Raw genomic sequence first — 21,943 nt, 5'->3', positions numbered from 1 at the left:
AAGAAAGCCTTTTGGCCCTCGTTCTGTTGGAGACGGTCTGATGATCATGTCATGCTACCACCACCTTAATCCTAATTCCTATGATCATGTCATGCTGACACCCTCACTCCCTCCGTACATTCTCTCTCTCTACGTGTCGGAACTTTGCTCCCTCCCCTCCCATCCTAGAATTCCGGCAGTCTCTCCATTAATAATTCCAATTCCAATTATGTCCATCGCTGTAGCTTCACTTGTTCTGATGAACCATCATCTTCTCTAGGGTTTCTCATCGGTAAGCCGTTTCCGCGGAGATGTCTCGGCAAGCGGCGTCGCCTCACTTCCACAAATCCAAGACGCTCGATAACAAATACGTAAGAAAATTCATGGATAGATCAATTTTCCAATGCACAGTTTCTTTCGTAGCAATGTGTAATTTGTGTTTGCCTGCTTAGAAATGTGACTGAATGAAGACATTGGGATTAGAATGTGGATATGTATGTATGTCGGTTTTGTTCTTTCTCCGCAGTAATTGGTAAATAAATTGAGGGTTAGGGTTTTTGTTTATCAATAGTGTCTGTATTTCGTTCCCTGCATTTTCCTAACTGAGCGTTTCGAGTCGAACTGTTTAGAGGTTACAAATTTTGTGGTTTTCAGCTTCATGGTTTGTTTGTTGTTTTCACTGACACTCCCCTCCATTTTGGCTTCTGAGAAACTGGAATGCTTAATTCCTTTAATTCTTAGTCTGGCACTGGCAGAAAAGATGTCCAACAAGTCCTCTTTCGAAAAAAAAAGGATAAATTCGTCAACGTCTAGATATGGTGTTAGGATATCAGGCAAATCTATTCATTTTATTCGTGTTTTGAATTTATGTGAATATTTTTGGTGTAGATGCTTGGAGATGAGATTGGAAAGGGAGCGTACGGTCGAGTTTACAAGGGTTTGGATTTGGAGAATGGGGACTTTGTCGCTATTAAACAAGTTTCTTTGGAGAATATTGCCCAGGAGGATCTCAACGTTATAATGGTTGGACAGCTTTCCTTTGTGTAGTAGTTGTTACATGTTCTTACAAATAACTATGGAGGAAATAGAAATGAAATATCACATTTTTTTTGGTTAGTTCTATGTCAATTAATTGTATATATGTATATATGTGTGTTTATGTAGATATGGCTCATCTTGAAGGCCATTTGAGAGGATTTAAATTTTATTATTTTGCAAATTCGTAAAAATCAAAATTATAATTTCTTTGGCTCACTGGGTGCTGTTTTTCTTTTGATTGTTTCTCTGGTTGTACAATGCGGGTGAATTTTTAGCAAGAGATTGATTTACTCAAGGTACATTTTCTTTCTTTTTTGTCGTCTTTGCTTTTCTGATGTCAGTTATTTACCTTAAGCTGAACTCTGTTTTTACTATTACTTGTGTCCCATTATTGCATGTTAGCACCTGTTGCAGATCTACTTTCTGAGAATTCTATGTACTTGCAACTCTAGCCTATAGCTGTCCCTCTTATTTTACAAATTTATCCTTCTGTCAGAATCCTGTAAAACAATAGTAGTCAATTCTAGTTTTCGGCAGGTTTTCTTCTTGTTGATTAAAGTTTTAGCGAAAGCTGATTGAAATTTTGGCCCCTGTCAACACGTTCCACTGTGTACAGTGGTTTGATGCATTTCTTCTGAAATGCTGTTGCTGAGTTGTCCTTTGCTAACCTGCTAACACCAGACATTCTGAATGCCTTTGGAATGAGATGCATGCTGAGTGCAATGCTTAGGGAATTAAATTCACTTTTGCAGAATTTAAATCACAAAAACATTGTGAAGTACCTTGGATCCTTAAAGACAAAGACTCATCTTCACATAATCCTAGAGTAAGTGAGCTTGTAATTTTTCCCGAATATTTCATGTGGAAACTCTGTTGAGAAAACTGTGTGATGTTTGATTGCTATACTTGTAGATATGTGGAGAATGGCTCACTTGCAAACATTATCAAGCCAAACAAATTTGGACCTTTCCCAGAATCATTGGTAGCTGTATACATTGCTCAGGTTCCGTAATATCCTTGCAGTGTGTTATTTGTATGTGTAGGCGCGTGCAAGTTAGATATTTGGACTTGATATTCGTTATGATGCAGGTTCTGGAGGGGTTAGTATATTTACATGAACAGGGCGTAATCCATCGGGATATCAAGGGTGCAAATATATTGACAACTAAAGAGGTGACTTACATGTGTATTTCTCCTTTTTAACTAGACGAGTTTTCATAGATGGTTACCATCATGTTCTTGTAAAGTATTTGTTCCATCGGGATATCAAGGGTGCAAAGATATTGATCTACCATCTGTTGCTTGTGTACCTTTTCCTTTTTAGTAATAACTTATTGTATTTCTTGATCAGTATGAGGCATCCTTTTCAGGGACTTGTGAAACTAGCTGATTTTGGTGTTGCGACAAAACTGACTGAGGCGGATGCTAATACACATTCAGTTGTTGGAACACCATATTGGATGGCCCCAGAGGTATTATTTTTTTTTCTTTTCCTTTTTTTCCCCTTCTTTTTTGATGTTGAGAAGAAAGATACTTGTACAGGCAATTCCTCCTGCCATATGGAAATTTCCACATTTGTGCACCTCCTGGAACCACATAAAGCGCACCCTTTTCTCTAGCTCTGTTAGGCCCATACACTCCAAACAACCACCACTCTTACCATTATTCCCTGAAATAACTTTTTTGTTGAAACAGAGCCAACTGTATACAATCACACCTGGAGACATTTCATAGTTGCTAATTATTATACTAATTAACCAAAATAATAATCGAAGAAGGTCTGCCTTTAGGATATGGGAGCAAGAGGAACTCAGTATTTGTTTTGTTAAAATTAACATGATCATGCATGCCAGGGCACGAATGCAAGCAGGCAAATGAAATTGTTTTTTGCATGACACGCAGACTATGTGCCGGAAAAAAATAATGATTTTGATCCAGTAATGAAGATGTGAATGAGAGGCCCTAATTTGATGGAATTGAACTGTGTTTTAGGTGATTGAAATGTCGGGGGTTTGTGCTGCTTCAGACATTTGGAGTGTTGGGTGCACTGTTATTGAACTTCTTACATGCGTACCTCCTTACTATGATCTACAGCCTATGCCAGCACTATTTCGTATTGTTCAGGTGTGTTTAACTTTCATTTATTCGCTAATTTGCTCCATTTGTTTGGCATACTCTCTTTTGAGGGGTAGCAAAGGTGCATTACTGCTGATTTTGAAGTGGTCATTCACTGTCTAGTACCCCTCAAAATTGTGTCAGCTTGCAGTTTGAAGCTGTTTTCTTGCCCCCCTCCCTTTATTCTTGTCATGTATAAACAATTCCCAATAATGCTAGTTTTCTTAACATTGAGTGGCAGCGTCGACAGTTTTGTTCTTTTTTTTGTTTCCCTTTGCCTTTCAATTCTTTCAGGATGAGCATCCTCCCATACCTGACAGCCTATCTCCGGACATTACTGATTTTCTGGGTCAGTGCTTTAAGAAGGTGAGGCAGAGATATTCTTGCTTACTACGCCATTGTTCTTTTCTGAGCTTCATAAGTATTTTAAGTCCACAGATAGATGGTCAAGTTTCATGGAATTTAGATTTACAATTTCTTACCTTGTTATCATTGTCCTCTGTCTTGTATTACGCATTATTTGGATCATAAAAAATAATGAGGTGATTTCAGGTAAACAAACTTATATCCTTGTCCAGCCTTGCGTTACATATAAAAAAAGTATAAGAAATTTATTAGGTGTTTCACAGGGAGATTATTTCGGGTTAACTTGTTGCCCTAATTCTTAGCCTTGATGGAATCTTTCGTTAACTAAAGTGGGTTAGTTGTAACTTAATTATATTCATCTATAACATTTTTGTTTCCCATCTAGGATGCTAGGCATCGGCCGGATGCAAAGACATTGCTTTCTCACCCTTGGATACAAAACTGCCGGCGAGCTTTGCAATCTTCAATTCGTCATAGTGGAACTCTAAGGTTGGTGTATGAAGTTCATCTACGCAGTTTTTTTTCTGGGGCTGTCTTGGCTTCTTTTGTAGTATTTTTCACTAGATGTTTTTTTATTAGAGCTTTTAGCTTATTCGGATTGTTGTTTGGTAATTCATTTTAAAAAACCCAGTTATTTTGCAGAAAAGATGCTTCAATAGATGCAGAAATTTCCAATGGAGATAATCAGGGCTCTAGTGGACGTCCTTCTGCAGAGAAAGTTGAAGTAGCTGCTTCAACCATTAAAGCAGTAAGAGTCCTTGCCTTTTTGCAAACTACAGGCTTAATTTTACGGTAGAGAAGCTCTTTAATTTAAGCTTTTGAGTTTTCTTGTATTACCAGTGACTTGGCTCTTTTTGAACTTCAGGACTCTAGGAAAGAATTATTATCAACTGAGGTTTCTGATAGGGGAAAATCTGATGATGACCCTACTTCAGATGTAAAATCTGTTGAGGAGAAGACGGATAATTTAGAAGATGATCTGACAGATCAATTTCCCACATTAGCTATCCATGAAAAGTCATCTTTGCAAAATGGTTCTGGCATAATATCTTTTAAGGAATTGGCTGCCTCTGAGCCAACTGAGCTTGACGAGCCACCACATACTAGCAACCATGATGCAGTGCTGGTGAATGGTGAGGTCAGATCTCCTGAATTAACGACAAAAAATGTAAGTGCCAAACAAGGAGGAAAAGGTGTTGGTTATAGAGCATTCGGTTTCGGAACAAGAAATCAGGATGGTAGTTTTCAAAAGGTGAGATTGCAGTAATTGATGTTGATTTTTGTCAAACTACTTGCTGGTCATATTATGCGTGGTGTTGGTTTGGTGTTATCTATTTTGGGTAATATTTATTGTTGTCACATTTTGAAGTCCTATGTAGAGATTGTTCCTACTTTACCTTCAATCTCTCATATTTCTTAATCCTAGATTTGTGTCTGTCATTTTGAAGGCTGCCAAGATGCCAGTTTCTTTGGGAGGTAATGAACTCAGTAAATTTAGTGATACTCCAGGAGATGCTTCCTTGGATGATCTGTTTCATCCATTGGATAAGCATCCAGAGGATAGGGCAACTGAGGCTTCGACATCTGCATCTATGTCACATTCAAACCAAGGCAATACACCTGGGAATGATGCTGGGAAAGGCGACCTGGCTACAAAGTTGAGAGCTACAATTGCTCAAAAACAAATGGAGAGTGAAATGGGTCAGGCTAACGGCAGTGGTGGCAACCTGTTACAGCTTATGATGGGTGTTCTCAAAGATGATGTGATTGATATTGGTGGTTTGGTATGTGTCAAATGTTGAGTCCTTTTTTTAATTTGTTGACTCGTCATCTCTGACACCTTTTACTATATATGTTTCTGTGTATTAGGTTTTCGACGAAAAGATGCCTGGAGAAAACCTATTTCCTCTACAGGTATTCACATTTCTTTTGTGGTTTTCTCCCGCAGATTTAAGGATCTGTGATAATTTTTCTTTTTCTTATATGGAGTGCATTAAATTCTAACTATCTACAAGTCTCTGAAGAATTTATGACTATAAATCTGCACCTCCGAGGTTAACAATTGCAGATTGTTTTATGAGTCTCAATTTTTTTGGGATAAGAAACAGGAATGTATGAAAGATACAGTAACTTTATTATCACTCTCAAATGAGTGACACTGGTGCAGTGTTGTGCCATAAAGTATCTCCTGCACAAATTGTAAAGCAGAAGCATCACACCAATCCTATATGTATTTGTCTGCCTTTTTTTGACGTGGAAATAATTTCTGCTATTTCTTGTTTGGTAGGCTGTTGAGTTCAGCCGGTTGGTTGGGTCATTGAGGCCAGATGAAACAGAAGATGTTATTGTCTCTGCCTGTCAGAAACTCATTGCTATCTTCCATCAGCGCCCAGAGCAGAAAATTGTTTTTGTTACACAGCATGGTTTGATCCCTCTAATGGAATTGCTTGAAGTACCTAAAACTCGCGTATGTGGATCCTTTTTTTACCTCTCTGGTCATGTTTATGAGAAATACAAAAGATGGATGCCCACTTTTCAATTAGCTTTATGATAGCTGTATGTGATTGTTGTTTCCCACTTTTGCAGGTTATATGTTCTGTGCTTCAAATTATAAATCAGATAATCAAAGATAATACTGATTTCCAAGAAAATGCTTGTCTTGTGGGTCTGGTGAGTTGTAATGCATTCAGGTTTTTATGTTTTGTTATTCTGCAGTTGCATCTTGCTTGTCTCTGACCATGGCAGTAGGTACTGATATTGGCAGCACTGAAAAGTGAATCAGTTTTCTCTACAAGCACATACATCCTTGTTTGTTTATTCCCTCTATCGTGGTCTTTTATCTCTATCTGAGAGTTGTATGGTCTAGACATTTGTGTTAGGTATTAGTTATGCAGCTTTAATTCTTATTGCTAACTTATACGACAGATCCCAGTGATAATGAGCTTTGCGGTTCCTAATCATTCCCGGGAAATTCGTATGGAAGCAGCTTATTTCTTACAGCAACTTTGTCAGTCAAGGTTGTGTTCCCTTCTGTAGTTAGTCATAGTTTTCTTCCATAATTATTCACCAGAAAATCGAGCTTGAGGTTGACATTGAGGATTTTTTGTGCAGCGCGCTGACATTGCAAATGTTCATAGCTTGCCGTGGAATACCTGTTTTGGTGGGCTTTTTAGAGGCTGACTATGCAAAATTCAGGTTGGTACTTAGTGGGTTTCCCTGTTTGTTACTGTTAATTTTTAGGTCAATTTCGATAGTTTACAAACAATGACACAAGTACTTTGAAGTAACCTAATAAAAAATTAGCTAACTTTCTGTGGCCTCCCTCTTTTGTGGGGTGGGTGGGGTGGTTATTCTCATGGAAGTAATGCCACAGAGGACATTTTTAATTGTTTGAAACCTGAACTCCTTATTAGAAGTAGTCAGACCATTTGGCTGTGAGGATTGCTTGTGACTGAATAACAAATGTATTCTGTTTTCAATCTTATTATGGATAGTTTAGAATACTTCTGTCAAATTTTTATTAGACTTCTTTCTATCCAGGGAAATGGTTCATCTAGCAATTGATGGTATGTGGCAAGTCTTTAAGCTTCAGCGGTCAACTCCTAGAAATGATTTTTGTCGCATAGCCGCAAAGAATGGAATACTGCTGAGGCTCATTAACACCCTTCATAGCTTGAATGAGGCAACCCGCCTAGCTTCCGTATCCGCTGGGGGTGGATTTCCACTAGAAGGTTCAGCTCAGCGCCCACGGTCTGGTTCATTAGATTCTGGTCATCCGATTTTTTCTCAGAGTGACACACCGCTTCCTACAACTGATCAACATGATCCCTCCAAGGTTAGACATGGAATGATTGATTTTCATTTGTCAACTGGAACAGCAGAACCTGCACAGTGCTTCAACTTCAAACTCTCAAAGATCAGATGCTGATCAATCAGATCCAAGATATCTTCATCTAGATACTGATAGAGCTCAATCTAGCAATGTGGTAGTGGAAGCTTCAGTTCCTTCTAAATTGACAGACTCATCATCAGTAGACAAAGTAGTAAATATTACAACCAAGGAACCTTCAACTACCTCTCGAGATCTAGACCTCAGGCAGCAGCGACCCGCTAATTCTTCTAGTAAGGCATCCACAGATAGACCTCCAAAAATGATGGAAGGTACATCGAACGGGTTTTCAACAACAGTAACTACTCAACAGGAGCAAGTTCGTCCCCTTCTTAGCTTGTTAGATAAAGAACCTCCTTCCAGACGCTTTTCTGGTCAGCTCGAGTATGTACGCCACCTGCCAGGTTTGGAGAGACATGAAAGTATATTGCCCCTTTTACATGCTTCTAATGAAAAGAAGACAAACGGAGAATTAGATTTCCTGATGGCCGAATTTGCCGGTAACAGTCTTTATCTAATTAGTCGTTAACTTTATGACCTGTAAACAAGTCTGTCATTAGGAATCTTTAAGTTTTATAATCTGTGAACTATATAGAGACCGCCTCTATTCGTGTTAGGATCTAATGAATCAAACACAAGTTTTTCTCCCACTCCTATTGAACACATAAGTACCAAAAATCAATTTTAATTGCTTTCTTTTTCCATAATGTTTTTTACTTACTTGTAGCCTTGGAAATTAGGTGGGCCTATTTCATCTGTTTCCATGTATAACTGATTTCTTCATTATTTTGCAGACGTCTCTCAACGTGGTAGAGAAAATGGGAATGTTGATTCCACTGCTAGAGTTTCTCATAAAACGATAAATAAAGAGATGGGAACACTAGCATCTATCAAAGGAGCTGCTTCCACCTCTGGCATAGCATCTCAGACAACATCAGGAGTACTTTCTGGTTCTGGAGTTCTAAATGCCAGACCAGGCAGTGCAACATCATCAGGTTTACTTTCCCACATGGTTTTAACATTGAATGCAGATGTTGCGAGGGAATACCTAGAAAAGGTGGCTGATCTTCTGCTTGAGTTTGCACAGGCAGATACTACTGTAAAGTCATACATGTGTAGCCAAAGTTTGCTCAGCCGTCTCTTCAAGATGTTCAATAGGGTGGAGCCCCCTATTCTTTTGAAGGTACTTTAAAAAATCTCCATTAATCCAACTCATCATTGATTTATGTTATTGTAACCTTGATAATGTTGGTGCTCTCTGCTCTGTCATTGTACAGATACTGAAGTGTGTAAACCATTTGTCAACTGATCCAAACTGCTTAGAGAATCTTCAGCGGGCAGAAGCAATTAAATATTTGATTCCAAATCTTGAACTAAAAGAAGGAGCTCTTGTATCTCAAATACATCATGAGGTGGGCAATCTATCTTATTTCTAACGTTAACATTGGATTGTTGGCTAATAAGCTGTGCATCTTATTGTCGTCGTTGTTTTAAACAAAAAATATGTGACCCCCTTCTGTCCTTAAATGTGGAGTATTTTAGTCTGTACGGATATTAACTCTACATAGAATGTTGATGATAAGAAAGGAAACTTCGTAACATAAAATGACTCAGTTCTAACTGCGTCGTTCTCATATTATTTTTAGGTACTCAATGCCCTGTTCAATCTGTGCAAGATTAACAAGAGAAGACAGGAACAAGCAGCTGAGATTGGAATAATTCCACACTTAATGCACTTTATTGAGTCTAATTCTCCTTTGAAACAATATGCGTTGCCTTTACTGTGTGATATGGCTCATGCATCACGTAATTCGAGGGAGCAACTAAGGGCTCATGGTGGGTTGGATGTTTACTTAAGCCTTCTCGAGAATGAACTTTGGTCTGTGACTGCATTGGATTCGATTGCTGTGTGCTTGGCTCATGACAATGACAACCGGAAGGTGGAACAAGCATTATTGAAAAAGGATGCAGTTCAGAAATTGGTGAAATTTTTCCAGTGCTGTCCAGAACAGTATTTCGTGCACATCTTGGAGCCATTTTTGAAAATTATCACGTATGCGATTACATATCTAGTCTATTTACTTAAAATTGATTACTGTCTTTTTAACCTTCTGCATATAAACTTATTGATTGATTATAATTGGCAGTTGAAATTTTACCCTTTTTTATGCGTCTGTCTGGAAGACTTTCATTATCTTTAGGTTTACAGAACTCCCCTTTTCCTTTGTGGACATAACAACTGCTTCTCTTTCTTTTGCAGGAAATCATCTCGAATTAATACAACGTTAGCTGTTAATGGTTTGACACCAGCTGCTTATCACAAGACTGGACCATCAGGATGCTATTGCCCGTCTAAATCTTCTTAAACTGATAAAGGTTTGGGAATCATTTACTACTCTGGAAGCTATTAATTTGCTTCCGATTGTTAATGTTATTATAAATCTGACTGGCAGGCTGTTTATGAGCACCACCCGCGGCCAAAGCAATTGATTGTGGAGAATGATCTGCCTCAGAAGCTTCAAAATCTAATAGAAGAACGCAGAGATGGGCAACGATTGGGTGGCCAAGTGTTGGTAAAACAAATGGCTACCTCGCTGCTTAAAGCACTACATATTAACACCGTCTTGTAGATTCAGCCAGGCTCCGCTCTATTTCTTTTTTGACATTGTAGATTTGATTCTTTAGGGAAAGTGTATTTATGGGTTTTTTTTCGGTTTCTATGTTTTAGTTTCATCTTATTGTGTTTGGTGAGGGAGGGTGGCCATTGAGCTCCTTTGATTGGCGTTATTTGTTTGGTTTACATATAAAAGTTGTCCATGTTTTGTTTTCCTTTTTCTTCAACCCCCTTTGTTTGTACAAACATTTCAGAGGTGTTTTGATCACTTGAATATTGTGATATTTTGATTACTGATATTCGCCTATGGACACATTAAAATTCGGTCATTCAGAATATGGGCAAATTGCAGCTCATCCCGAGAGTTTTTTTCGGAATTTCGGTATACTATTAGGGCATCCTTCCCGGTGGTTCAAGCTGTCACAGGTGAATCAAACCGTTGAAGCAAAAAGTAGTTGCCCCGTCCGCCCTGACCTGACCTGTTAATAGTCATCACGGTTCTCGTACACATTAGGAAACATAAAACCTGAATTTGCTACCAAATATGATAAAACCAAACACGATACAACTCATCACCGTGCTCGGTCTTCAAACATTGTGCTTTAAATCTGTCACACCAGCCTAAGTTAAAACGTTTAACGTTACAGCATAAGTAAACAAAATATCATTTTAACTTCTGATAGTGTACAATCCATTGCAAAATAAAGCCACGAGAACTGCACAAATTAGTCAATCGACATCAGAAAAACCAATCCACATCATTTGCACACAGGATGGCAAGCAACTCTCATATCAAGTCCGCGACATTCATCGGCATTTCATCAATCTGAGTACTGTAATACTGCTCAATGTCTCTTAGAATCTTAATATCATCACTTTTGACAAAGTTTATTGCCACACCCTACCAAAAACAAACAAATTTCCCGTATTAATCAACAAATAAACAAACAGAATCTCTTAAACGTACTTTCTGAATCAAAATTTTGATTCAGTTAATGAGGAAAACAAACCTTGCGCCCGAAACGGCCAGAACGACCAATCCGATGAATGTATAGCTCTCGATTGTTTGGAAGATCATAATTGATAACCAAAGAAACCTGATGAAGGCAAAATTATCACGATAAGAAAAGCAGTTTAAGGATTATATGAAGGTAACTAAAAACAGTCCTAGTTAAAGGTTCTCTAGGCCCTCCAGCTAGTACAAAAGTCATTAAAAATACTCTCTAAAACACTGCTTTAATTCGTAAACATTTCTCTGGGATAAATTTGGAGACCAGGTTATTTGGTTCCGACTACCAAGTGAACAAGCTAAATGGATCTCAAATATCTCACTATATTTGAATAGTTAGCAAAATAAAGTCAAAGTCAAAAGATGATAGATTCTAAATAAAGATTGAACAATTATGATAAAAAATAACTTGCCTGCTGAACGTCAAGGCCCCGGGCCCAAACATCGGTTGTGATCAGGACACGAGTATTACCACCACGAAACTCGGCCATAATAGCATCTCTTTCCTTCTGAGGCATGTCTCCATGCATTGCAGAGACAGTAAAGTTATTACTCCTCATCTTTTCGGTGAGCCAGTCCACCTGCCAGCAAAGTTGAAATAGTGATGCACCAGGGAATGGAATGTTAGTCAACCAGAAAAGGAATGGCAGTGTGCCAAAAGGATAACTATTACAAACAGAAAATTTTGCACGCATCAATTCCACCTGACACATTAAATTCTAAAGGTTGTGTGTATCGATGTATAACCAGTAGGCACTCATGATAATATTAAATCAGGAATAATGCATATGAGAACATATAATCTCTCCGCAAGCATCTAATAGGTCAGGATCCCATTTTATATTTCTACTTTGCACACCAAATCAATAACCTAACTACAGACTTGAAACCTTTATTTTCCCTTATTTGTAATCAAACAGTTTACCTTTCGCTTTGTGTTGCAGAATATAACAGCTTGTGTAATTGTAAGGGTATCATAGAGATCACAAAGAGTATCAAACTTCCATTCCTCTCTTTCGACGGCCACGAAAAATTGCTTGATTCCCTGTCATCACAAAACACACGTTTATTACAAATTTCCCATTGCACAGAAAGGCATCATACGTACAACTATACGAAACAGAAGCACTGCGTACCTCCAACGTCAACTCATCACGTTTGACAAGGATCCTTACAGGTTCAGTCATAAACTTGTTGGTCATCTCCAAAATTTCAGTGAGGAAGTGTAGCAGAAATCAAGCAAACCTACAATGTCACAATTGGTTTTAGTTTCAGAGAGAAATACTTATTTGGACAATAGTCAGAACGTAACAATGACCGGTGTATACAAAGATGACCGCCATAAGCACATGTACTAGATATAGATATGTGAAGGAGAGAAAAAAGACCTGGAGCTCAGGAGGAAGATATCTGTAGACATCATAAATCTGATCCTTGAATCCTCTGCTCAACATTTCATCAGATTCATCCTGCAAAACCGAACCAAACCCAAAAAAAATCAAAACAGAGATCAATAAAACTAAAAGGGAAAAATCCAAAATTCACAGTTACAAAGCAAAAGAAAGGAAATAAGAGACTGACAAGAACTAATAATTTGATGGCTCGAGTTCGGAGAGTTCTTCTTTTGATCATATCACAGACTCTGCCAGGAGTTCCAGACACCACATGAACGCCATACTCGAGCTTTCGGATATCCTCACCCACGCTTTTGCCTCCAATGCAAGAATGCGCTTGTATATTTATGAAATTCCCAATTGCTAATATCACCTTCTCAGTCTGCGCCGCCAATTCCCTCGTCGGAGACAATATCAAAGCCTGAACCCTATACAATACATACATATATATACATACACAAAATGAAATTAAAATTTTCCCGAGAAACAAACAGACAAACAAAAGAAACAAACGCTAGGTCTCAAAATTAGAGCTGACGTACTCTCGGGAGGAGGTGTCGACAAGCTGACAGACGGTGAGGGCAATCATGGAGGTCTTGCCGGTACCGGACTGGGCCTGGGCAATGACGTCGCGACCCTCTATGATGGGCCTGACGGCCCGTTGCTGGATGGCGGAGGGCTTCTCGAAGCCGTAGTTGTAGACGCCTCGGAGGAGATCGTCCCTTAAACCCATCTGATCGAAGGTCATGATGGGCTCTATCCCATCGGAAGTCACGAACTCCAGCTTCTCATCCCCCATTCCTCCGACGCGTCTCGCCGGTGCCTCTTCCATGGCTCTGACGTTCCGACGACGACGACTATCGAGCAGGTGCGTAGTTGTCCTTAGGGTTTGTTTGGCTGCCCTTGTTTCTCTGGATAACGATTCACGCGAGTCAGAGGCGCAAGCGACGGAAGGCGTCGAGGGTTTTATAAAGGGAACTTTAAAAAAGCTAAACCATATTTTTAGATTAAAAAATCAATTTTAGTACTATTTATTTTATCTTTATCGTTAAAATTTAAAGTTTTCAAATTTTTTTTATTATTTTTTCTTTTTATAAACTCTAGACCGAATTATTAGGTAACTTTTCAAGTAATTTTTTTAAATTTACAATTTTAATGTTGTACGAGAGATATTTTGATGTGCCGAAACGAAAGATGGTACTTATCATAATACAGTCGCTTGAAAATATGACATGACTCAATTACAAGGCACTCACACATTAAGCAAAGATGACAACAGAATATATTGTTGAATTTGCTAGGTCATACTTGCTTTCGTAACAAATCGATACAAGCACAATTTGTTAAAACGTGAAAAATCTGAACACGAAAATTAAGCTAGCTACGTAATAGGGAATCAACTTTCTTGTTGACAGAAGCAGAGAGGAACTTCATGCAGATAGGAGGTTTGACAGACGCAAGGGACAGTATAGCAGCCGGAACGCCCCACAAAGATTCACCGCAGATGAGACCCGACGCCACAGCTGGCCCGTAGTCATTGGCCTTTTGCCTGTTCTTCCTCCGCCACAAGTAGAGGATCAAGCTTCCCACGCACATGTCAATGGCGAAGTAGGAACCCAGGTAGAATGGGATGGCCATGCACATTGGGTTCGGAATGAACCTATGGATCCTGTACTTTGTTTCGTAACGCTGCAATAGCTCATTGATTATGTTCATCGCGACTGCAGCTGCAAAAAACTGAGACTGCAAGCGTCACGCAGTTTTTGGGGAGGGAACCGACACCCTCAACTCCAAGGAGTGCAATGCCGCGGTACATTAGGCCGTAGGGTGCAGGATAAGGGCCGTCTGGATTGCCAATTGAGTAAGCTTTGTAGAAAAACCAGAATATTAGTGGAGACATGACGCATCCCATTGCTGTGCCAAAGACTTGGCTGAAGAACATAGAGCGAGGGGACGACAGCGTGAGGTATCCTGTCTTGAAGTCTTGCATGAGATCAGAAGCGGTTGAGACAATACTCATCATCACACCGCAAGAAGCAAGGCCGGCAATGACACCACCACGGTCAAGGCCAACCCAAGAGCTGAAGATTATGATGGCGAATTTGCCATAGTTGGAGGCAAGAGACCAATCGGTGAGGCCACAGCCGTAGGCATTGCAGAAGGCCAAGACTGGGGCAATCAGATAAGCAACCAACACATGGTACCATTTCAGTTGGGGGAAGATCAAGGGTACTACACCGATGGATATGGCTGCAAGCACAATGTAGCCAGAGAAAGCAACCCAGCTGGGGATTTGGTCTTTCAAGAAGTACTCGATTCTCCGTTCTTCACCATAGTCTGCAGATACAACTTCTGAGGACCCTCCCGCTTCAACACTGTCATGGTTTACGGATGGTGATGATGTCTCTAGTTTCTTCTCTGAGTTGTGTGTCATGAGACTTTTCGTGGTCATGAAGAGCATGTAGACTACATGGAACAAACCGTCACCAAGCATCATGGCTATAGCAATAAAAACCTGCAGCAAAATAAGAACATCCAAATATTATTAGAGATAATCTCAATTAGCAACATTATTTAAATTGCAACTTTCGAACACATTTATGAAGATATTAGAAATTCATCAATCTATAGATGGCGGCAGAGGAAGTTTTAGTTACGACCCTGTATCCTTGGATGCCATGGAGACTGCTGGCGGATAGATTAGCGTTGTACCAGATACCTTTCTTTGTCTCAATCAAGGGCCACATGATTCCCCATGAAATAATGGCTCCAACAAGCAAAGATACGTTGACCATGATAGGGCAAATCATGCCTACACCAACATATGTCGATGAGAAATCAAAGTAAAACCTGCAAGTTTTGTGATCCGAGTTATTAGTGAAATCGAGGCATTCACGAGGACAGCATAATGATACGAAAACAAGGGAATTAATATATGGAAAGAATTGTGCATATACTTGTGCGCATAGGCTTTGAGACCAAATGTTGGGAAGCTGGAAAATCCGCAGCCATCAGCAGCAGCGAAAAACCATTGGAAAAAGGCAAACACAAAGGTGAAGCAGAAGGTTTTGAAGAGCACAGCAACTTGTTTCCTACATTCATTGGTAAGAAGAACGTATACAATTAGCAGACTGATTAGGTTTAATTAGACAATGAACATCTACAAGTCAAGGCAAAGCGGTTCTAACTTTGCCAGCTTAGCTCCTTTGGGTGTGTGAAAGCTGTTGATGAGGTATGCAGTTGCAGTTCCACTCGGGTACGTTAACTTGTACTTCATGATCATCATCTGTTGGAAATTAAAGAAAATTAGACCAAAAACCAAATTAAACGAACAAATCTTCATGTATATATTTGTGAGTGTTGATTAAGTTTTAATTTCCAATTACCTTTCTGAGGGGCATAATCGAAAACAGCCCGACGAAGCTGACAGCGAAGAGAAACCCAATCATCCATCCAACATCAAGTTTCTTTATGTTGATTGGGGTGTTGCCTTCATCTCCTTGCGCAGCAATCTTTGCACTCATTCCCAGTAAATAACTTGCAGTTCCACCTATTTAATCATGACACAAATTACAATTATTAGATCATTAATGTAAACTAATACAGTGATTTACAAATATTATATTATTTTCTTGCATGCAAACCAAATTAGAGATTCATAACACAATTCTCTACTATATATCGTATTTGGAAGATCTAGAAATAATCAATTTTATCGATATGATCAGAACTGAATGATCGATGAGAAACAGTTATTAATGGCGATGAATTTGATTAGAAAAGAGACTAATGAACATACTGCTAAAGGCGATCCCGGAAGAGGCGACGACGCAAGTCTGGATGACGGTGTTTTCCTGGCGAGTGAAAGGCTGCTTCAAGAAGCCGCACCTGTCGATCATGGCGGTGTAGCCTTTCACCACCGCGAAACCGAGCAGTCCCGCAGCGACGTTGAGCGAGGGAATGACGCCGGTGGTGAGGTTCAACTTACAGACGATGAAGTTGAAGACAATGCTGAGGATGAAGCTGGTGACCATCGATCTCACCGTAATCTGCTTGGTCCAGGGCGGCACCGCCGTGTACTTGAACGCCTCCTCCACATTCACCTTCTTTTTGGTATTTCCGGCAGTGCCCTTCTGTTTGGCATCCGAGTCGTCACTCTGGGTATCACCGCCTTTGCTAAGGCTTCTCTCCATGATTCGATTCGATCAATTTTTGGGTGTCTGAGAGCGTGGAGGAGGCCTATGTGTGAGAGTGGAAAATCTGAGCCAGCTAGGATTCGGAGTGGGATTTGGGACCCGGAAAACAGAATCCGGAATCGGGTACAAGTACCTACTAGGTAGGTTTGATTCAGTAAACACAGATTAAAATTTAATTAATTAATTAATTTTTTTTAGATTAAGGAGGAATTGAATGGACAAGAGGCTTTCAAGCGTGACAGTTTCCATAATTGGCATAATTTCCTTAAATTTAGATCTATTATTCTGTTTAGTTTCCATTCTTGAACTGCAAGTAAGCAATGCATGTGAACAATTGAGATTTTCAAAAGTTAGTTCCTTTTCCGTTTCACATACAAATTTTAGAGTACATTTTATATGATTCGCGGCTGCCAGAATAAATAATCTCCGCAGAACTCACACGGGAAACAAATCAATATTTAACTCGAAAATTATATCCTCGTGTACCAAGGAGAATGATGTTACAACAAAATTGCCATCTAGGAAATGGATATTACAACATTAGTTGAAAATGCATTGACTGCTTGTGCTGCCCTTTAGATCCCAATCCGAGCTCCTCTACGGTGCTGCTAACCTCTACGCCGCCTACGACAATTTAACTCGCCGTCGACTCAACTCTCTATCCTGTTTTATTCACTCAGATTTCTTGAACCCAAGACCCAGAACCTCATCTTAGGTGGTGGGGTTGGCTTCAAACAAAAAGAAAGAGGTGGGGGACGGCAGAAAGGGAGAAATAAATTATTAAAAAGAAAGGAAATTAAAAGGACACGATGGGTAAAGAGGCGATGCCAGCAGGGAGAAGAAGAGCCATGGAATTGAAAGCTAACAGAGAAAAAAACGAAGGGGAATAGGGGGACGGCAGGAAATAAAAATGGACTCATATTTATCCATCACACATTTCTCTCAATTTGCCTTGGTCAGATCAAATAAATTTTAAAAGATTAATAGACAAAAATTAATAAAGTGCGTGCAAGATAAAAAGATCAATGAAAATTAAATTCAGGATTTTCGACCGTCAAATGATCCACAGTATTTTCGCACGAGTTTTCCAAATGAAGATAATTAGAAATTAAAATTTTAAAACCGTAAAAAGATTATAATAGCAACATCATAGCCATAATATTAAAAGATTCCACAGTATATTGGAGATTCCGCAATTCCCTTTATATATGGTGACAATGTACATCCTCGAAAGTTTCTCCCCAATGAAATTCACGTATTTTTGCTCCCTATTCTATTCGAAATTAAATTAATAATTTAGTTGTTAGACTTTGTCACCTCCTCTACTTAAAACCAAACCCCCCATTGTTCTCCATCGCTCTCTCTCTCTCTCTCCCTCCCCCTCTGTTTTGCCGTTCTTCTCTCTCTCAGCCTCTCTGTCTGGAGAACCATCCTCCTGTTCGTTCGTGACCATGTCTCTCCTCTCTGATCTCATCAACCTCAATCTCTCCGAATCCACTGAGAAGACCATCGCTGAATACAGTTTGGTATATGCATGCCCACCTCCTTTGATTTATTTTACGTAATGTTATCCATCGTTAACGTTCTCTGTCTTTGTTTTTCTTTCTCTTCTTATAGGATTGGAGGATCTGGTTTGGACTTGAGAAGCAAAGCAAAGGTAGGCCTTCCTTGTTGTTCTTTGTTTTAAACGAGCCGGAAAAATCGATACTTAGGACCTCAGATATAGGGTAGCTAATTTTCATATTTACAAGCTAACATGGAATTAATTTAAAATTTAATTTTTACTTATTGTTTTATGGACATGAAAAAACAGACACTGCCCGGAGTAGTAACGGACCCATCAGAACTGCCCAAGTGGAACTACGACGGCTCAAGCACAGGCCAAGCCCCAGGGGATGACAGTGAAGTAATCCTGCAGTACGTATCTGCAATCTTTAATCTAATCCCTTCATTTTTCTTTTCTTTTTGTTTGTTTTGAAACTGACACTTGGACTTTTGCTGCTTTAGCCCCCAGGCTATTTTTAGGGATCCATTCCGAAGAGGAAAAAACATCCTGGTAAACATCAAACGAAATCCACGTCTACGTTTTCGTTTTCTTTTTAATTGTTGGTTTATCCGATTAATCAGTTTGTATCTTAAAAAGTTGAGGGTGTATAAATATCGTTTTTTTTTTTTTTTTTCCTCAATAAAAATAGGTGATATGTGATGCGTACACACCGGCCGGCGAGCCGATCCCCACCAACAACAGATTCAACGCTGCCAAGATATTCAGTCACCCCGACGTTGTCGCCGAGGATCCTTGGTAAGCCATCCATTATCTCTAAAATATTAATTCTATGTTCTATATTAGTACTGGCTAAGAGTTATTTACTCCAAAATCGTATCAATATCTTTGCTTTTTACGGGCCGTACGGTTACACGTAACTGTCAACTGCTGACGTATAGTCTTTGTTCTTTCCAGCACTTTTATCACCATTGACGACGTTAACAAAGCGTTATCTTTAACAAAGAATTATGTTTTGTTTCATGTCAATTGTAATTATAAAATGTAGGTTAGGGACAAGCTTAATTATTGGATTAGTTTTGTTATTTTTGCTTATCCTCCTAATCACTTGGGTTAGATCGACCCGTCCAACCTATATAGTTGTTGGAAGGATTGACCTGGATCAAAAAACTGCAGAAGCATTAGAGAACAATTAATCAAGTTTTATTCACTAAATGATATATCACTCGGTTATTTATTCAAATTTTGACTAATTTTTAACCTCGTCCGTTTTTAACATGTACAAACACATATTTGATTACATGTTAAATATTTTTAGAATTCTCCATTGCACATCCAACAATTAGTGCCTCTTACTGATGACATTTCTTATTGATTAGGTACGGCATCGAGCAAGAGTACACTCTTCTGCAGAAGGATATCAATTGGCCGCTTGGATGGCCAATTGGTGGGTTCCCGGGTCCACAGGTACTTACATAATTTGCTATGATTAATGTTATCAAGATCAATTTTCGTATGCTTCAAAGTTCCCTAACATGCCTAATTACTTGTTCTAGCACGAACCACAACATTTAGAAGATTGCTTATTAATTAACTGTTACGTTCTGTTTCTTGTATCTATCTATACGTATATATAGGGTCCCTACTACTGTGCTGCCGGAGCAGACAAGGCCTTCGGTCGCGACATTGTGGACTCACATTACAAGGCATGCCTCTATGCCGGAATAAATCTCAGCGGCATAAATGCTGAAGTTATGCCCGGGCAGGTATATATATACGCTCGCTTTTACCGTTTTACGTACTTAATTTGGTTGCTAAGAAATAAAATTGAGGGATTGAAAACCGCTTGTAATTTGGTCTGTTTGCTTATGCGGAGCAGTGGGAGTTTCAAGTCGGTCCTACTGCTGGTATTGCTGCTGGTGATCAGTTATGGGCTGCTAGATACATCCTTGAGGTAAGCTCTCATACGATATAACTAGAAAACGTATAATTTGAGTATTTTCACTCTCTTCTCTATAGTACATTAATTTTCTAAGGTCTCGTGTTAATATAATTATTTGCTTGACAAAACAGCGAATTACGGAAATTGCAGGAGTTGTCCTTTCTTTGGACCCAAAACCAATCCAGGTCTTTTTAACGCGCTTCATTTTCGCATAGTTATTCTACTCTGTATTGTTTACTTAAGTACTTTCTATGTATTTTTCCTTCTTGATCAATTTATACCAGGGTGATTGGAATGGTGCGGGTGCTCACACTAACTATAGGTACTCATTAATTAAGGCTTGAAATTAATTGGAATAATGCAATTTTGCAATCATGTTAGATGCAACCAACCCTCTAGTGCGTGTGTGTGTGATGAACTCTTTCTATGCCTTGCAGTACCAAGTCGATGAGAAATGATGGCGGAATTGACGTGATCAAGAAGGCAATCGAGAAACTGAGTCTGCGCCACAAGGAACACATTGCTTCCTACGGAAAAGGCAACGAGAGGAGATTGACAGGTCTCCATGAGACGGCTGACATCCATACTTTCTCTTGGGTAAGCTTATACCGCCGTGGTATAATCGCTAATACAAATCCACGTTTCTTCTTTTTGTTGAAATCATGTTTAGTAAACCTGCGAAAACAAGTATTAGTTGAACTTTGCATTCTCAATCACAGGGCGTGGCAAACCGAGGGGCTTCCATTCGGATTGGTCGCGAAACTGAGCAAGCTGGCAAAGGTATGAATGCATTCGCATTCGCATCCGCATATGCATCGTAGAATGTGAATGTTTTTGTGTCATTATCAATTTCGGAAACAGATCATTGTCGTAATGCTTGCGATGCAAGTTAGCTCTCAAGCTGATATCTGAACATGTCATATTTCTTCATAAATGTCAGGCTATTTCGAGGACAGAAGGCCAGCGTCGAACATGGATCCGTATGTTGTGACTTCTATGATCGCCGAAACCTCTATTCTCTTAAAGTGAGATTGAATCCTATTCGGAGGAAATGAGCTCTATCAATTGCAAATAACTCTATGAATCTCTCTCTCTGCTTGCCTGCATGCGGTTTGGCATGAGCATTTGCTGCTTTCTGTTGATTGGTTTATGTTCTAATGATTGTGTAATTGTTGATGTTTCAAATTACGTGTTTAGTGTTGTCTAAGGAGCTGTAATAAACAAGGGTAATTTAGTTAGAATTTTTTCCCTCCTTTTTTGTTTCAACTTTCAACTTTCAACTCAAGCATAAGATGAATGAAATACTGGTGTTTATAAATTAAATCATGTGATGATATTTAATCTATTTGGTAGCTTAGATATATGCTAATTGTCCAGATGCAACTTTCTTTGCTGATGGGTGATTAGTTCTTTCAACAAAGTTCAAAAGGACATCATATGAAGATACTACGTATGTAGTTAATGAAAAGCTCCGAAAACAGATTAATACACGATGTCAGTTATATAAGTATAAAATAAGTCATTCCCTTCGACAATTACAAAAATATACAGAACATAGATAGGATAGCTTGAACACGCGAAATCCTTTGGTCTTAGGTGAAAGAATTGGCCTAGGATCAAGCATATCCAACCTTTCAGCTCTCTAGCTACGACAAAGCATTATGATTGGTTAATGGATATATAAAAGTTGATGCTTTGTTGAGCACATATAGCTTCACATGGCTCCTTAAAATTTAAATGAAGCATGGTTAAGGCCCGTGCCCTTTATGGTTAACTAGCCTCTTGCCACACGCTTACGCATGTTGAAATTTGCTCTTTCACATTTTATTTTAATATTTAAAAACTGAACTTACATGTGTAATAAAAAGTAGATATGTCAATAACTACTCCCTTTTGT

At 39.1% G+C, this 21,943-nt stretch overlaps 4 protein-coding genes across 4 annotated transcripts; 2 read left to right on the top strand and 2 right to left on the bottom strand.

Annotated features, from left to right (window-relative positions):
• LOC125472039 (MAP3K epsilon protein kinase 1-like) lies at positions 1-10,294 on the top strand. The gene is given in 26 exon segments (XM_048573083.1): positions 1-350; positions 868-1,002; positions 1,293-1,313; positions 1,770-1,843; positions 1,930-2,020; positions 2,107-2,190; positions 2,388-2,489; positions 3,010-3,141; positions 3,427-3,498; positions 3,884-3,987; positions 4,141-4,246; positions 4,364-4,750; positions 4,947-5,282; positions 5,368-5,412; positions 5,786-5,965; positions 6,085-6,168; positions 6,424-6,515; positions 6,610-6,693; positions 7,039-7,390; positions 7,392-7,887; positions 8,182-8,570; positions 8,665-8,799; positions 9,034-9,440; positions 9,648-9,696; positions 9,698-9,763; positions 9,841-10,294. Coding segments are annotated over 26 exon segments (4,260 nt in total). The 5' UTR covers positions 1-290; the 3' UTR covers positions 10,018-10,294.
• Positions 10,295-10,516: 222 nt separating this feature from the next.
• Positions 10,517-13,364, bottom strand: LOC103943203 (eukaryotic initiation factor 4A-3). The gene is given in 9 exon segments (XM_048573084.1): positions 10,517-10,902; positions 11,012-11,098; positions 11,424-11,591; positions 11,936-12,055; positions 12,147-12,227; positions 12,229-12,255; positions 12,399-12,479; positions 12,592-12,832; positions 12,947-13,364. Coding segments are annotated over 9 exon segments (1,209 nt in total). The 5' UTR covers positions 13,237-13,364; the 3' UTR covers positions 10,517-10,788.
• Positions 13,365-13,613: 249 nt separating this feature from the next.
• On the bottom strand, positions 13,614-16,808 carry LOC125472068 (probable metal-nicotianamine transporter YSL7). The gene is given in 7 exon segments (XM_048573126.1): positions 13,614-14,144; positions 14,146-14,919; positions 15,065-15,254; positions 15,362-15,496; positions 15,593-15,690; positions 15,791-15,954; positions 16,204-16,808. Coding segments are annotated over 7 exon segments (2,118 nt in total). The 5' UTR covers positions 16,598-16,808; the 3' UTR covers positions 13,614-13,781.
• A 1,147-nt stretch (positions 16,809-17,955) lies between these two features.
• On the top strand, positions 17,956-21,307 carry LOC125471985 (glutamine synthetase nodule isozyme-like). The gene is made up of 13 exons (XM_048572980.1): positions 17,956-18,124; positions 18,217-18,257; positions 18,414-18,517; positions 18,608-18,656; positions 18,796-18,902; positions 19,484-19,571; positions 19,742-19,870; positions 19,984-20,058; positions 20,178-20,231; positions 20,331-20,368; positions 20,484-20,643; positions 20,766-20,826; positions 20,987-21,307. Exons 1-13 carry the CDS (start codon positions 18,052-18,054, stop codon positions 21,073-21,075), a joined length of 1,068 nt encoding a protein of 355 aa, XP_048428937.1. The 5' UTR covers positions 17,956-18,051; the 3' UTR covers positions 21,076-21,307.
• The last annotated feature ends 636 nt before the right edge of the window (positions 21,308-21,943 follow it).

The sequence above is a fragment of a genome, unplaced genomic scaffold, assembly GCF_019419815.1.
Source record: "Pyrus x bretschneideri cultivar Hongxiangsu unplaced genomic scaffold, Pyrus_bretschneideri_v1 Contig63, whole genome shotgun sequence".
NCBI classification, from domain to species: Eukaryota; Viridiplantae; Streptophyta; class Magnoliopsida; order Rosales; family Rosaceae; genus Pyrus; species Pyrus x bretschneideri.
This window is presented reverse-complemented; position numbering and strand designations above follow the sequence as displayed.